The following is a 16,422-nucleotide window of genomic DNA, read 5'->3' on the forward strand; positions in this document are numbered from 1 at the left end:
TTCTCATTGACAGTGGTGGCACAAATCAGCTACATTAAAACTAAATATAAGCAGGAAGACCAGAGCGTTCAACTGTGTAAGGTATCTATAAGGGCAGAACAAGACAGTGGTTAGAGCACGGTGCTTGTTCCTTGCTGAAGGTTGCCATTAATTCACATTTTCAGCCACCAGTGTTGGTTTTCCAATCAGCAGATGACCGTGGTGGGTAGATTGCTTTTGATTTATAGCCCACCCTGGCCTTCTTACCTGCTCCAATAAAGACCCCCCCCCCCCCCCCCCCCCCCACACACACACACACACACACACACACACACACACACACAAACCATCACAACTACCTGTCACTCACATTAAGAGGGTCTTACTGCGCACATTCCATTAGAGAAGCCATCTCTTTCAAAAAAATGTTACTTTACTGCAATACCTAATCCTTAAAGGATTAGTTCATCAGAATAATCACAAGCATATTTTTCCAAATGTCCTTAAGCGGTTTCTAGTCAGTTTCTCTATTGTTTTTTGGAGGTTTTGCAATGTCTACTGGACTGATTCTTTTCCTCAATTGCAAACCAAACATTTTTCCCATTTCACTTATCCTTGATATAATGTAGCAATTATATATGTATATATATATATATGCATACATGCGTGTATGCGTATACTGAGGAAAAGCCTTTAGTTTTCCAATGTTTGAGTCAAAGTTAAAGTCAAAGTCTGCTTTATTGTCAATTTCTTCACATGTCAAAAACATACAAAGAAATCGAAATTGCGTTTCCCTCTATCCCACGGTGACAAGACATTTATAACAAATAAACCACAGACAAACATAACATTCAAGTAAACAACATAAAAAAAAAAAAAAAAAAAAAAAGTAAAAATAAGAAGATATATACAATGAGGAAAATAAGAGCAGCGAAATTTGTTTTGAAAATGTGCAATTAGGCATACTGTCGACAGTCTTTGTAATGTGCAAAAAGACAGGCGGTAGCATAGTGGTGCTGGTTATGTAGAGCAGCAGAAATGTGTTCTGCTTGATGCCTGTTTTGTGTGAAGTTAATGTCTATTTTTATTGGTTTAAGAGTGATACCTATGTGCTTGTATTAGGGCTGGGTGATATGACGATATAATCGTTAAAACCATATGAAAATGTCAATTAGATATATTTTTCTATATTGTTTCTACCGCAATGTCAAAAAACCACTGTATAAAGTAGAACTTTTCATTTTTTAAATATTAAATCAAAAGAGTAGTCTATATAAAAATAGGCTTTATCATGTGGTTATTACTTTTATACTACTTATTTATTAAAATACCAGAAAGCATGCTACATCGTGATATATATCATTGTCGAGATATGAAATTATATTGTAATATAAGATTTTGGCCCTATCGCCCAGCCCTAGCTTGTGTTTATCAAGATCTTAAGTAGCCTAATGTGTTTTTTTTTCATTGCTGGGCCTTCTTTTTTATCAAGTCTAATTTTGCGGAAAAGGGATGCGTTTGTACTATAATCCTTATTTAGGTCACTGTAAAAACCACACCAATTTATCATGTCCATTTAGGCTACATTGTAGCTCTATTGATCATCGGTAGAGTGCTGCATCCAAACTAAAAAGAATCTTTCACTGTCATTAATAATGTTTTATTATATTTGCCCTTCTTCTGAATATATTCTCCTTAGGTTTTGCGAGATAAACGCAATACTATCCTGAATATCACATCCAGGGACCAACCGCACGGTGGAATGTTTGGTATGCATCTTTCAACACACGAACAACAACAAGGTGAAAACAATGTCTTAATGTTATTGTTTAGATAACAAAAGACAATTCAGATTCTTACAAATGTCGAGACATATTTAGCATATAACAAAAATATACTTTTAAATCTTTATTATAGCAAAAAAGATTCAAAGTGTTTTGTATGTTGGGAACATTGTTAAAAATATCACCCCTACACCAAATGGTTGAATGGTTTCGCCCATCTTGGCAGCGTTTGTCCTGCGCAGCACTGACTGCAAATCAATGAAGCCAGTGAAACAAACTGGGCTGGGCAATCGAAGTTGGGACAATTTACGGAGGTTTCTGATGCCGGATAGTCGACGACATTAAGGACATGTATACAGCTAATATGTATAGCATCCTATTGTTGTGTCATTTAGCGTAGTAAGGAGCCTATCCATGTCAAATACTTTTCTACTTATACGAGGAGTTTAATGTATTTCGCTAGACAATTGAAGCTTAACTGAAAACAAACTAACGTCCCTCCTATTTGAACTGAGGATGATTTTTGCTAATACTGGAAACCCACTAAGGACTCCGTATCGCAAACAGGTAAATATGCTAATATTTGTCCAGCCTTCAGGCATTAAAAGCACAAAGCTGACTTCATGGTCACTGAAAAAGTGTAACGTCATATGACATTACCTCACAGTTCAAATAAACTTAGCGTTATAGCCAATAGGTCGGCGCTCAAACAGAAAGAAAACTTACTTTGTTTTTTGTAATTTGAAATGGCAGTTCCTGTGTGTGATGAAACATTTAGATAGACCCCGGGATGCATAATGAGAATACCTGCTGCTCGGGCTGTGCTGTGGTCCAGGTCCAGCACTGCTGGAGAGATACAGGCATGACCTCAGTGGATGCTTAATTTAATAGTTGCCACATAGCAAAATAGGCCTATGAAATACAACATATTTTTGGCTTATTAGTAAAGTAGCTTTCACAATTAAGCTGGCAACAACACTTCAAAGAAACTCGACCAAACCGAAGTTTTTAAATTTCAATTTCAATTTTTTTTAGAGCTCTATGTGTGCTTAGTTTGGACCAGTGAAGATTGGTTGGCTTCTATTTTGTCAAATTCGCATTCAGTGATAGAAACCCATAGGTTACCTTAAATGTAGGCCTAATTCTACACGCTAGTTGTGGTGTTAGGTTTACCTGTGTTGAACAGAATTATACAGTAGGCTATGGATGACTAATTGTCCACTGGAGCATTTACTTTGTCCCAGATGTATATATAAATATTTCTTCTTTTTTTTAATTCCCTTTAGTTAAAGTATTTGAATAAGCATATTTACTGTGCTGTGCTCATGTTGTTATCCTGCGGCTAGAGCTCCATGGGCGAGGCCTGTTACTGGAAGCCCTGTGTATTTCCAGTGCGGATATGACGGCCTCTGCCGGTCTGGAGCTGGCTGATAAGCTGCCGTCCTCTCCCCATCACAGTCCCTCACAGTCCTGCATCTAAGTAGCAAGTCACACATATGAAAACAAAATTCTTTTCCAGTACCATAGAAAAAAGGAAGCTGCACGCACCTGAAGCCCAGACTGTGAAAAAGCAACTTGGGACTTTGTAGCAGACAGACTGGCTAGTCTTGAGTGTTGGAATATGTTATAAACTATTTCTTGAATGTAATGCATGTCTATTTTTATTTGGAAGTAAAAGCTTTTTTCTTTGTCTCTAGCCCCATTCATTTCCCACATTCAGCTGTGTTTATTTCTCTCATTTCCAGCCCTACAGTTTAAGTTTATTACTCTTTTTTTCCCCTAGTCAATGACATAAATATATTTATATGGAATGAGTTTTATTCAGGGTGAATAAAGGAGTAATTCCAATCTGGAAAATCAATTTGGCCAGGGGTAGGCTGTTTGTAAGTTAGGGCTAGTCATGAGAGCAACTGTGACGTTGTTCACATATAATAGTTTGTTTATTATTTTGTATGTCTTTTGATAAGGTTTTTATTTTGTTTTACAAGAATGGCAAAATGTCATGACTACTCTTCTGTCACCTATTCATCTAGCAACAATAGCAACATTATTGTTTGTTGTCCTCATCCATTAACTTTTAATTTGTTGAACAACTTTATTTGCCCATTCACTGAGAGCGTGTTCATTATTTTACCTTTGTGACACATACTATGCTTAAGTAGTCTTGCATTGCCAGACCTTCCTCCACAGCGCTGTCACCACTTTATGCTGGGGATTCCATCAGCTTCCTCTCAGCGTGTGATTCCTCAGGGAGGGGGTTTGATAGAGACAGAGTTTCCCAATCACCGAAGGATTTTGATTTAGTTTTCCCCTTGCCCTCAGAAGGGCTTAGGAAGGAGCTTACTTGACACTCCAGGCAGTGTGACATCAGTCTGACACGGATGTCAAAGCTTACAGCCCCTATGGAGCCTGATTGTGCTGACTGTGAATGTCTTATGGAGATTGTTCTGCAGATATGGATCACCGCTCTGTAAAATATTTATCCTCCCACTGGACAGAAACCCACATGATACTAATGATGGAGTGTCTAGACTGTTTTCTGATCTTTTTTCCCTTTTAATATGAGAGTGACTGACTTGATGAGGGCATACAGCAGGCCTGTCTTGGTCGATGTATATGTGAAATCACACTCAGCGAGACATCTAATCATTAGATCTCTTTGTATCTTACCTCTTTTCTCATAAATGTCCAGCAAGTGGTTTTGTCCTGACATGGAAAAGGATTAGGCTTAAAGCTGCTGTAATCAATATTGTTAAATTAACAATAGACCTAATGACGATGTGCATGTAAAAGGGGTCACCCACAGACGATTAGCCCATTACCCGACTGGGCAGTTCCCCTCAGCTCAACGTAGCATTTCAGCGTCTAACTGTTTTGGCTTTACAGTATGCAACTTTACAGTTTTGGTTCACTCTCACTGTATCCACGCTATTTCCAGACACAACACTCCGCTTTGTTCAGCTCTTAAAAAAATTCCACAACCCACTGTATGCTACCTGCCCTGCAGCAGGCAGACACAGTTAGCACCTAGCTAACATTTTGCAGCTAAATCACTAGACATTTCCCTCAGTAGTTGTTGGGGAGCAAAACCAAGCTAGATAGGTGATTTTGGTCTTCAATTCGTTGGGTTGTCAGAAATGCAATGCTAAATAAATACTAATGTTAGTCTGTATCTGCTGTTTGTGTAAATAAGCAACTGTTTGCTTAAAACTTTGCCTTATTACCTTTTTAAGGTGATAATATCTCAATCTTATGTTAACAGTTTGTTTCTGCTGCCCCAAAGTGGCTTTAAAAGTAACATAACACCACCTGAAAACCTAATTTTATCTCCAGTAGTTTTGCACCTTGCTGCAGTAATGTACAAGTGTACTCCAGGGTCTATTAGTACACTGTGACATCAGGGCCACACCTGTGACCATACCCAACCATACCCATTAGGGATGCCGGTCGTAGTCAGAGGTGAATCTTTAGTATTGAGAACTTTGAGCCATGACCATAAATGTTATTATTTAATTACCAGACAGCCTGAACTTGATTTTAATGTAGTTTTTGTCTTATTTTCTGCCTATTCCAGCCAACTGTTGCCTCATCATCACATCCCATGGCTCCACCCAGCCCAAGCAACAATAGCAGCAGCAGTAGCACTACAGGTTGGGACCAGCTCAGCAAAACAAACCTCTACATCCGAGGCCTGTCCCCTTTAACCACAGACCATGACCTGGTCAAGCTCTGTCAGCCGTGAGTACCACACTTCCTCTCATTATTTTCTGCCATCGATCAGCCATTGATTTTTTGGCCTACTTGGTTTTAGTTTCTAGTTTAGCATTCTAAATGTGCAATGGCATTCACTGTTTACATACATTTGTTAAAATACAAATAAGGTGTGGAAAAAATGAAATGCAAGATGTAAATATGCCATTTTACAAGTACAATTGCACACTTATTGTATTGAAAGATAAGAAAATGTATAAAGCGTTGTCTTTGTTGTGATCTATTGTCTTTGGTGTCATTTATTTATATAATTTGCACTCCTTACTGACTTTGAATGAAAAACGTAGTCGTACTCGTCTGTTTGAATATCTTCAAAGAAAGGATTTCAGATTTAATCATATTCCTATGAAGAATAGAGTACTTGTGGACCATGCAGAGAGCATTGTGAGTCACCTGTGGATCCATGTGCATATTTGAGATTGTTACAAATGCGGCAGTATTTCAGGCTTCATTTGAATATGACGTGAAGTTTGTATCTTGAAAACCGCACAAGGACAGAGGGAGATAAGCATGTGGGGCACAGCAGCAGAGGTTTCATATATCATGTGCGTGGATAAAGGAGAGATACTGTCAGCACTGGGCTTGTCCACAGCTCTCTTTGTGTGCTGAATGCTTTATATTTGCCAAGCAGGAAGACCACCATGGTGCCTCAGAGATTTTATTAGATTTTTCTGAGGCCTCCTCTTCAAAATGCGATATTGACTTTGCAACACAAAGCTGCCAATTCATTCTTTGGGTGTTTAGAAATATATTACATATTGAAATTGGCCTCAGCAGCAACACTGTACTTAATGCTTTATTTTAATTTTATTATTCAGGTGGATAAAAACAGTACAAAGAGAATGTAATCTTCTTACTTTTAAATTTGATTGATCCTCCTTTACGAGATTTATGAGATCAGCCTAAATGCAATAATTTTCACTTGTTTTAATGTACTTCACACTTTGTATGTGAACAACACTATTGGATGTGCTTTTTATCACTTCCTGTCTACATTGGGATGTCAGTGGAAGAATAAATACTTAAGAGCACCGCTGCCTGTGCTCCATGGCTGCAACACAGCAAGCACCTGGGAGTGTGATGGCTGCTACGGAAACCATTGTTGCATATGTTAAATTTGGATTGATGACCAACGATTCAAAACCAACAATTCCAATAAAGAAAACACGATTCTAATGGAATCATAATTTTTTTAAACAAATCCATGTTGGAACCCGTCTTCGATGCCCAGTCGCAGCATATTATTGGAGATTAGATCAATAACAGGTTATTTATTAATGTTATTTGACCTATTTTATCATTTAGCCTAATCCCCAGCTAAAGTATCCTTCTGGTTAACTGCAGGGTACATTGTGGCTTGCAGCATGGTCACTGTAGATTATATAGGTATTTGTTAACATGGTAGGCCTACCTATGGACTGAATGTGCCCACTGTAGGTCATGTGGCAAAACACACCTTGAAAGAAATATATTTTTAAAGATCCCTACGTATGTTACATGACTCCCAGTTTTAAAAACATTATTCTCCACCTCAGAGCTTATAAACAGATTGTTAACTGTACATTTTATTAATTACACGGTGAAGAGCTTTGCACCCAACCAAAGCCAACCATTTATGTGGGGGATTGCTGAGGTGGCACAGCTGTCTCAGGGTTTAGTCTTGTTATCCCAATGGCAGTTTCTCCAAAGATTGTTTCTGAACCTCCTGTTAGTTTGATGAGGCATTAAAACATATGTAGATATAAACATATATAACAACAATCTACTGTCTACTATTACAACCAACTGTTGTTTACCTATATAAACAACTGTCTCAAATTCGGCACCAAAAATCACAGTTAAAGAAGACAAATTAGCCATTGAGACCTAATAAAACAACAACATGAGCCAGACCAGACTTTGTAATGTCGTAATCTCTGTGTTTTGTAAGTCAGCGGTTTGCAGATGTACTTACTAGCATATGTAAGCGAAAAAAGTGTGCCATTAAAAAAAAATGGGAGGTTCACCAGTGTTTCTAAATGAAAACATATGTAACATATAACAAATGTCATAACTTTACTTATGGATGACTCCCTCTTTGATCCCAGCTGTCCAACTGACCCATCTTCTCGTGAGAGAGACTTTGGTGACTCTTTATTAAGTTTGATACAGTGGTTTAGTTTAAAAGGGACTGTTGGCTTTGCACTCATGTGGTGGGGATTTTCACCACCACCACATGGAAACCACTTCCTGTTTCTCATATCTTTACAGTGATGTCATAGATTGTTGCTCAACCCTCCCTTTCTGTGTTTTATAACTGCCTCTGTCTGGTACATAATCCAGCTAACAATGCCTCCCTTTTCTGCTCCTCCCCTAGGTATGGCAAAATTGTGTCAACAAAGGCCATCCTGGACAAAACTACAAACAAATGCAAAGGTGTGTAAAGTTGTTTTTCCTCTTAACAACACTGCCCTTTTTTATCTCTTCTTTAATTAAGTATGGGTCAAGGAACCTCACAAAGTACCTGCACGATTTTCAACACCTCAAGAGAGATTAATACTTCTACACTTTCTCAAAAATCAGTAGACATCCATTGTGGTAATCCTATCAAAACATCAAGTCATTCAACAGCTATGCAGTTGTGTCATATGGTCCCGGCAAGTCAGGAAACAGACAGTCAGGCTGCTCGAAGCTGCCTCCCAGCTCATGTTATTTTAAGCCACAGCCCTTGCCTGTTGGTGTGTCACTGCTGCCGGTGCTTCCTGGGAAGAAGTGTCCGATGACTCCTCTTTCAGCTGAGTGACGGTGTTGGTCTTGTTCCATTTCTAGTAGACTACCCATCTGACTAAAGAAGGACTTACTGATTCTCTCTAGTGCTGATGGGATTAAGAGAACTCTCTGGATTATACAGATGCCAGTAAATCGATGGCTCTCAGTGAAAGGGGACACTGTAATAGACCTTGTAAAACTCTTTTTTTATGTCAGAATTATCAAGAATATTATAGTCAAACAAGACAATGATTCACATTAAACGTTTAGTACCAATGTGACCCTTTTTTATCTAAAAATTCCTTATTTACCATAATTGAGCCTGATATGTTAAATATAGCAGGTGCCGTACAGGTTAAGGACTATAGGTTCACCCTGTTTGTACCCCCTAGGACAAAGAGCTGACCTGAGCCATGAACATCACACTGGTATCTGCATCCTCAGCGTTTTTTTTTACCTCCACACACGCGCACACACACAAACACACACGTGCACACAAACAAAAGCTGTACACAGATTAACCTATATAATGCAGAAGTACTGTATATACATACATACTGTAGATTCACATTGTAACACTGTATGTAAAGCTTGATATGCTTATTTATTTTGTGTTGGCTATAGAATATTGTCCTAATTGTCCTGCATGTCTTCTCAGGGTATGGCTTTGTGGACTTTGACAGCCCTGCTGCAGCTCAGAAAGCTGTGGCCGCCCTGAAGACCACTGGTGTCCAAGCTCAGATGGCAAAGGTGGGAATTCATTACAGTCCAATCCTGATATCAAACACTAACAAGTCACTCAGTAGAGTAGTTTCTCTTCCATCTAGCTGGCGAGGCAACCTAAACCTAATCTTTGTGTAATTAATTAACAGGATTGGAATTCTTGACTGCAGGGTATATTCTTACCAACCCTTATGTTGAATCCTAAAGGAAGCATGTGCTTAAAACATTGAATATTTGTGCGTACTTGTGTTTGGAACTTTATTTGATTTTAGGCATTTGCCCACTTAAGCACTAGATGTATAAAGGCACTCACTTTCAGGAACAAATGTGACACATATGCACAAGGTTGTTGCAAGTGGTTGCACGTAAATAGTGTACATGTCAGATGTTTACTGAACTGTGAGGTCAGGTACTTCTTGTTTTGACAAGATATTAATTGTAAGCACTTTATTCAATTTCACAATAGCAGTCTAGTGAGACATTTGTGGTATCAACAGCATCTCCAACTTTCACCTGCTGCCATCATTTCACTCTTTCTTATTTGTCTTATTCTCTCCTCCTCCATCTTCATTTATTTTTCCATAAAGTTCGACAAAATTAATACAGTGCCCATTTGAGTTGCACCACGTTTTTAGTAAATCTGTCCCACAGTGAATAAATGTGTTTGGCATTTTGCTAATTTATTCATACATGGTTTACAACGTATACATGTATGTGTGCGCATTTCCCTGCAAGTGTTTGTTTTATGGTTTCAAAAAATTATTCTGTCTGGCGGCAGCTCCCAGCAAGGATTCAAGAGGGTTTGGGATCTGATTGGCGCCGATAGTTAGACTTTAGGGTGTAGAGATTGGTGTTGTTTACAGCGAGATGACGTAGCAGAGGACTTATCTACCGTTATCCACCAAAGCTTAAACTAGTCTTTCTGTTGCTTTCAAAGCATCATTGCACACACATTTAGTATCGTCCGGAAAGATAATTTTACTTGAACCTCTAAAAAATGAACATGCAGCAAATGTAGCAAATATGTAAAATAAAAAAAATAAAAAATAAAAGGGCAAAATTGCTGAACTGCTAATTTGACAAGTTGGTGTTATAGTCAATTGTCATGTAAAAAAAAATAGTTCAACCTATTGCTTTAATACCGACCATGTTGTGTGGACAGACAGTGTCATTTATACACTACAGTTCCAGCTTTATTTGTTCAGAGGTTTTCAGATGACAGGCTTTAAAGTACGACTGTATTAATTTAGGCGCCCATACTCTCTGAAATCCGAAAAAGGAAGTTAATAATTGTGGGTTGTCATGGTAACAGACACCGGTCAGGGGAAATTTGTTCCCATACAGCACTGAGCAAGCACCCTTGGCCTCATTTCCCTGTCTGGGGATCTGTAGAGCTTCTTGACATGCCTCTGTGCACCCATTTTACTTTTTTAATTAAAATAGAGCAGCTCAGAGGGGCCTGCTGAAGTTTAATCTTTGTATTGTGGAAGGTAAATGGCATTATAAAGTGTGGGTCTTTCACTCCAGCTTTTATTCTCACTTTGGCTGTAGCTTGTTTGGGCTTAATGGACTCTCTGAAGAAGGTACCTTTTCCTGTTTTGTTTTTATCTGCCCCTCAATGGGCTTTCTCTCATTATTATTTTAAGGCGGGGGGTGGGAAGTGGCCAGATAAGACTTTCTCTTTTTTTACAATGTGTTATTATATTATGTGCTTCCCTTTCTCTGTATGCATATAAGGGATTCACATAATACGTGCTTGCATTAGAAGTTATTCATATAGGCAAAATTGTATGTCATGGAATTTTTTGGATGGTTGTATGAAGCTGTGTGAAAGACATTAATAGAGGAACAGCATTATTTAATATTGTTACTTGTGACCGGAAAGTCGCAGTCCAATCCCTGGATCAGCAGTCTAATTGTGGGCAGAGGAAGTGAAAAAGCAGCACTTGCCTATCCCTCATTTCCACGATTGTTAACACCCTTGAGGAAGACATTTGAAGTCCCAACTGCTTCAGTGAAGCTGCTGAATAAAGTACCCATATTATGAAAAAAACATTTTTTCTGGGATTTGGGGTGTTCGTTTGTGTCTCTGGTGTTTCCACACGCATACAAACTTGGGAAAAAAACGTCCATGCTGTTTTGAGTGAGAAACAAGTTTCTGGATGTCCTCTGCCTTCAGTCTCCGCCTGAGCTGTTCAAAATCTGCACGGCTTTCTACTTCACTAGCCGAGATGAGGTGGCTAACCATAGCACATGCTAGCGCTAGCATGCTAGCTCTTTCTCAATGGCAAAGCATCACTACAACAAACACTAGTTCACCATAATCTACTATTTGTCTAATCTACACCATAATGTCCCTGTTCTGTAGGTATTCCACAAGTGCCCCCTTGTTTAGAAGAAGTCTCCTAGCTAATCCTGCCTTTTACTGACCAAAGTTGGAGAAAGAGTTATCTAGCTGATGTGATGGGTTTGAATCTGACCTGCTGATCCTTTTGCTGCATGTCATTCCCCCTCTCTCTACCCTTTCATGGCTTCTTCATGTTGTCACCTGTCTTGTGTAATTAAAGGCCTAAAATCTTAAAAAAATAAAAGTAACAGAAATAAATAACATAAACTAAACTACTTGACTATAAAGACCAGGTCAAAATGTAACGTACATCAGGACAACCTCTAGCTCACCCAGTAAGAGCATGTAGGCTGAGGCCTTTGCAGCAGCCCGGGTGCGTGTCATTCCCCATCTCTCTCCCACCTTTTCTATCAATCTGCTGTCATTCTGAAATAAAGGGAAAAAAGCCCCCAAAAAATAAACTTTTAAATAATCTTTTAACAAGTAATGTATGTATAACAATACAAAATTAAAGCTGCAAGCAGCAATGAAGGTTGGGGGTTTCTAAAAATAGCATGACAGAGTTCCAGATGATACGCTTGTTCCCTCAAAAGTTAGTATGGTAAATTAGTACTTTTTTTTTAAAGTCAGGGTGCACGTTAGGGGGCGCTATGGAGCCCCCAGCCAACGCCCGGGACCAGTCACTACAGAAATGTGTGATTTTTCATTGTAGGTCTGACATGTGTGCAAGTTTTTGAGTTTTCCCGCATGCTAAGACCCTTAAAAACGAGAGCAATGGGAGAGGTGTGGGATAACAATATTCCTTACAAAAACAATGCTAGGACACCATTGGTGCTCTTGCACTTCAGTGCTTGGGCCCTAACAAGCTTCCTGTTATTACATAACAATTTATCAATTTCCCTAACAGGGGGGAAGGGGCAATTAAGGGACACTAAGCTCTGCCACCGGAAAAGGCCTAAAAGGTAACGCAGAAAAGCAGCTTTTTTCATACACGTGTGTACATCCATATGTGAAAAGCAAGTCAGGTATCCTGCTCTTTTTTTGGTTATAAAAGCATTGCTGAAACACATCTGTGTACCCCTCACTCCATCCTCTCTTATCTCCTTCCATCTTTGTTCAGGACTAACTGAACTCCTTCCCTGGGTTTTGTTGAATGTTTGTTTAAAATGTTGTCGAAAGGTATATTTTTCAGTTAGTATATTGCTTTTAGTAATCCAACCTGTCCCTGTTCCTAACTCTGAACAGCACAACGTTGATGAATATTAATGGTGGGAGGCCGATCTCCAGGGACTCGTAACCGTGTCTTACGTTTCTGCTCATGCTATTAAAATACAGCAAGCCTCAAGCAACCGTGGGCTGCATGCAAATCTCTAGTTATTAGAGCTCATAGTGACCCTTTACTACCAAAAAAAAAACCCAAGAGAGACAGATGGGAAGAAGCAGAGATAACTAATTCCTATTAGAAGTCTATTATAAATGTTTAGCCGGTTCCAGGGAACAAATATATATAAAAGGAAAATTTGCCTTCCGTCCTCTCTTCGTCCTTGTTACTGAAGCCAATGTGGGTGTGATACTACAAAGGAATGTTTTTGTGTTTTCCAGGTGTGTCTCAAGCATTTCCCTTAGTGTAATTACATTGCCTCTGGCTTCCTCTTACCCCTTTCTTTTTCAATATACAGCAACAGGAACAAGACCCGACAAACTTGTACATCTCCAATTTGCCTATGTCTATGGATGAGCAGGAACTGGAGAACATGTTAAAGCACTTCGGCCAGGTCATCTCCACACGCATCTTGAGGGACTCCAGTGGAGGCAGCAGAGGAGTGGGCTTTGCAAGGTCAGATCCTTGTGTAATTTATTACAAGTGACTGACTCAGGGCCCTGAACAAATATTAGGAAACCATTTTTTTTTTTGTATTATTAAACTAAATAAAGAGACCCCTTTTACAGCAGTAAAGACTACTGGTCGACCTGTAAAATGGATATCAAGGATGGGGGAAGGGAGACAAGTGGCAATACCCCCTTTACAACATGGGGAACTGTGGGAAATGTGGCTTTTAAATTTGAGAAAACAATAGTGCTAATTATACCAACGGATTAAAATCCAGGATTTCGAAATTCAAACTACCAATGATGAAGTGATGTTTAAAAATACATTTAACAGCTTTCAATTTGGATAACAACAAAAGAAACATTGGGTTTTGCTGATTTCTCAGCATAAAATACCCATGCAGATAAATGCTGAACGTGTTTCTTTTCTAAAGGTAATACCTTAAAACACATAGCTATGTTGTCAAGAACAAGGAGGAGAGAAGAGCAAATGTTTGGCCAAATGGAAACTCATTTATGAAATAGTTTCACAATGACTGCTGACTTCCACCATAACCTGCACAACCTGACTTTTAACTAAAATACCTGATGGATGAGGTCAGAGTCTATATTGACAAAACAAAAATGTCATAATGCGTCATAGGATTGTTTGTGTGCATCCACTAATAAGTATGGATGGCGAGTGTAGTTTGCAAGTTGATAACATATGTACATGTTGGACTTGCAATCTTTTGAACCACCCACCCTGAAAGAAAACAGTTCTTGGAAATTACCTTCTCTCCCTGTTTATTGCACTTCTTACTGTTATAGCTGTGATCTGTCTGTCTTTATGACTTTAGGATGGAGTCAACTGAAAAATGTGATGCAGTCATTTCTCACTTCAATGGAAAGTTTATTAAGACACCTGCAGGTGTTCCAGGTAAGACATGCAGTATAATTATCTTATATTCACAGTATGTCTTGTAGTTTATCCTCCATACCATGAAAATAACCTGTTCAAGAAAACAACAGGATTTGTCTTGTAATGATGTGTACAATGTAAATGGCCTGTGTTGTATAGGCAGGATGAAGTGGTCAGCCAATTGATTCATGCCTCCAGCAGGAGTCAGTGAGTCTGCTCATATACACTCAGGTCTGAGTGGCAGAGCACAGACAAAGAAAACGAGCGAGAGGGAGCTCTGTTTGGCCTCCACTCCCTCTCTAAGCTTTTTAATTGGATTATTAGACTGAAATAGTCTTTGCTGGCCTTGCCTCCTTCAGGAAGGGGAGGGGATCACAGCTCCACAGCTGCCAGATTAGATGTCTGCATTCCCAGGCTGGCTAGTAAATGTGCACTCCCATGCTTCAGCAAGTGAATGACTCTGTATAGCGAGGTGTGCGTGTGCATGTGAGTTAGTGAGTGAGTTAGTGAGTGCCTGTGTGCGTGTTTATTTATTTATTTATGAGAGAGTTCATTCTCTTACCACTTCTCTCTATCTAGCACCATCTGAACCTTTGCTGTGCAAGTTTGCCGATGGTGGACAGAAAAAGCGACAAAGTCAGAATAAATTTGCCCTGAATGGTCGTGGTTGGGGAAGGGACATTAACTCCAGACTGGTAAGTGATAAAGGGAACTAATCCATGATATGAAAAATAAAGGACACATTTCTGGTGCACCTAAAGTGCACCTGACAAACAATGCAACAAACATTACAACCTTTAGAGTGGCTTTATTGTTTAGTGTTGCTGAAGAGTCACCTAAAGGAACATATCACATTTATCTACCACACCTGATTTTTATTGAGTTGTAATCCTGGTTATTTTCTATGCTAATTATAGCATAACTTTCCGGTTTGAGCATAATGGAAACACAACATACTATTGTATCATGACGTTGTTTTGGTTAAGTATTGGTGTTGCATGCTTGGGATTAGTTGTCAAACATGTACCTTCTTTTGTTCCCAGGCCGGAATGACACTCACATATGACCCCAGTGCAGCTGCTATGCAAAATGGGTGAGTCATCAACGGATAAGACTGCACTGTCATGGTCAGTATGTATTTCATTGTACTTAGCTTTTTTATTCTACTAAATTACTCTTTATTCTGTGGCCACAGGTTTTTCCCACAAGCATACAGTATTTCAAACAGGATGATTGCTCAAACGTCCATGTCTCCTTACATGTCTCAAGTTTCAACATACCAGGTTTGAACCCCCTTAAATTATGATTATGTAGCTTTGATACTGTAATACAACAAAGGGCGCAACATTTCATTTATCAGTTTAAATGCAAGTGTGTTTACAGTGTGTTTGTGTGATGTTCCAGGTGCAGAACCCATCCTGGATGACTCACCAGCCCTACATTATGCAGCACCCAGTAAGAACAAAATCTTCTCATCATCACTTTCATCATCAAAACTCTCTTTCCCTTTTTTCTATTTCTTTAAAACATTTCCCTCTGTGGTTATACAGAATTGAAACATTTTTCTGTAAACAGACAGACAAAATATGGGAGAGTAGTAGTTGCACATAAGGTGACACTGATCCTTGAGGGTTTGCAGTACTAAAGTGTTTGTATAGGAATGCAAAAACGACTGCTTTGGAGAGGCTATGTGAAGCTGTGTATTTATTGACAGATGCCGAATATTTTATAACAGATGGGTTTCAATTGAGAATGAAGTGTCCTTTCTAGCTTTGAAAATGAGCCAGCATGGATGACAAACCCTGCTAGATGCATCAGGCCAGCCAAGATGCTTATGGACAACTTGCTCAACTTGTGACTATTCACCTTCTGGTGTGTGCATATTAGATGTGAAGTTGGAGATTACTTAGTTTCTATTTGCCTGGAACCCAATCCTGCAAAGTGATTATACTCATTATTATTTTCATCCCTGATATTCTGTATCATTTTCATGACATTTTGTCATGTTAACTGTGTTTTTGAGAAGTATTTCCGGTTTAAAAAAGATTTTCCCAGTGACTTTGTGTGTGTACAAGCTACAGACATTCCTCTCATCTGTTCACACTTTCCTCCCAGGGTACTGTGATATCGCCCTCTATGGACCCATCTATGTCACTACAGCCTGCTTCCATGATGGCCCCTCTTGCACAGCAGATGAGTCACCTCTCTATGGGAAATGCAGGAACAGTAAGAGAACTCTACTTTGGTACAGAGTTCACAAATTATACTTATTTTTTTTAATGAGGTGTTTAAAAGTATTTCATTAAACTTTAAAACATATAGATGAACATACTCTATAT

The 16,422-nt window shown here is 39.0% G+C and overlaps 1 protein-coding gene across 1 annotated transcript; it reads left to right on the forward strand.

The window, feature by feature from the left end:
* The first annotated feature begins 2,028 nt into the window (after positions 1 to 2,028).
* On the forward strand, positions 2,029 to 16,363 carry LOC117953481 (RNA-binding motif, single-stranded-interacting protein 1). Its single transcript, XM_034886579.1, has 11 exons — positions 2,029 to 2,330; positions 5,338 to 5,501; positions 7,891 to 7,949; positions 8,941 to 9,032; positions 13,032 to 13,189; positions 14,022 to 14,101; positions 14,663 to 14,778; positions 15,127 to 15,176; positions 15,279 to 15,366; positions 15,488 to 15,538; positions 16,199 to 16,363. The coding sequence occupies exons 1-11, from the start codon at positions 2,280 to 2,282 to the stop codon at positions 16,361 to 16,363; spliced, it is 1,074 nt and encodes a 357-aa protein (XP_034742470.1). The 5' UTR covers positions 2,029 to 2,279.
* Positions 16,364 to 16,422: the final 59 nt, after the last annotated feature.

The sequence above is a fragment of the Etheostoma cragini genome, chromosome 11 (genome assembly GCF_013103735.1).
Source record: "Etheostoma cragini isolate CJK2018 chromosome 11, CSU_Ecrag_1.0, whole genome shotgun sequence".
NCBI lineage: Eukaryota > Metazoa > Chordata > Actinopteri > Perciformes > Percidae > Etheostoma > Etheostoma cragini.

Coding starts and splice junctions, on each gene's coding strand:
- LOC117953481 (XM_034886579.1), top strand. CDS start 2,280: ATGATTTTTGCTAATACTGGAAACCCACTAAGGACTCCGTATCGCAAA. Junction 5,502..7,890: donor CTGGTCAAGCTCTGTCAGCC/GTGAGTACCACA, acceptor CTCCTCCCCTAG/GTATGGCAAAATTGTGTCAA. Junction 15,177..15,278: donor GCAGCTGCTATGCAAAATGG/GTGAGTCATCAA, acceptor CTGTGGCCACAG/GTTTTTCCCACAAGCATACA.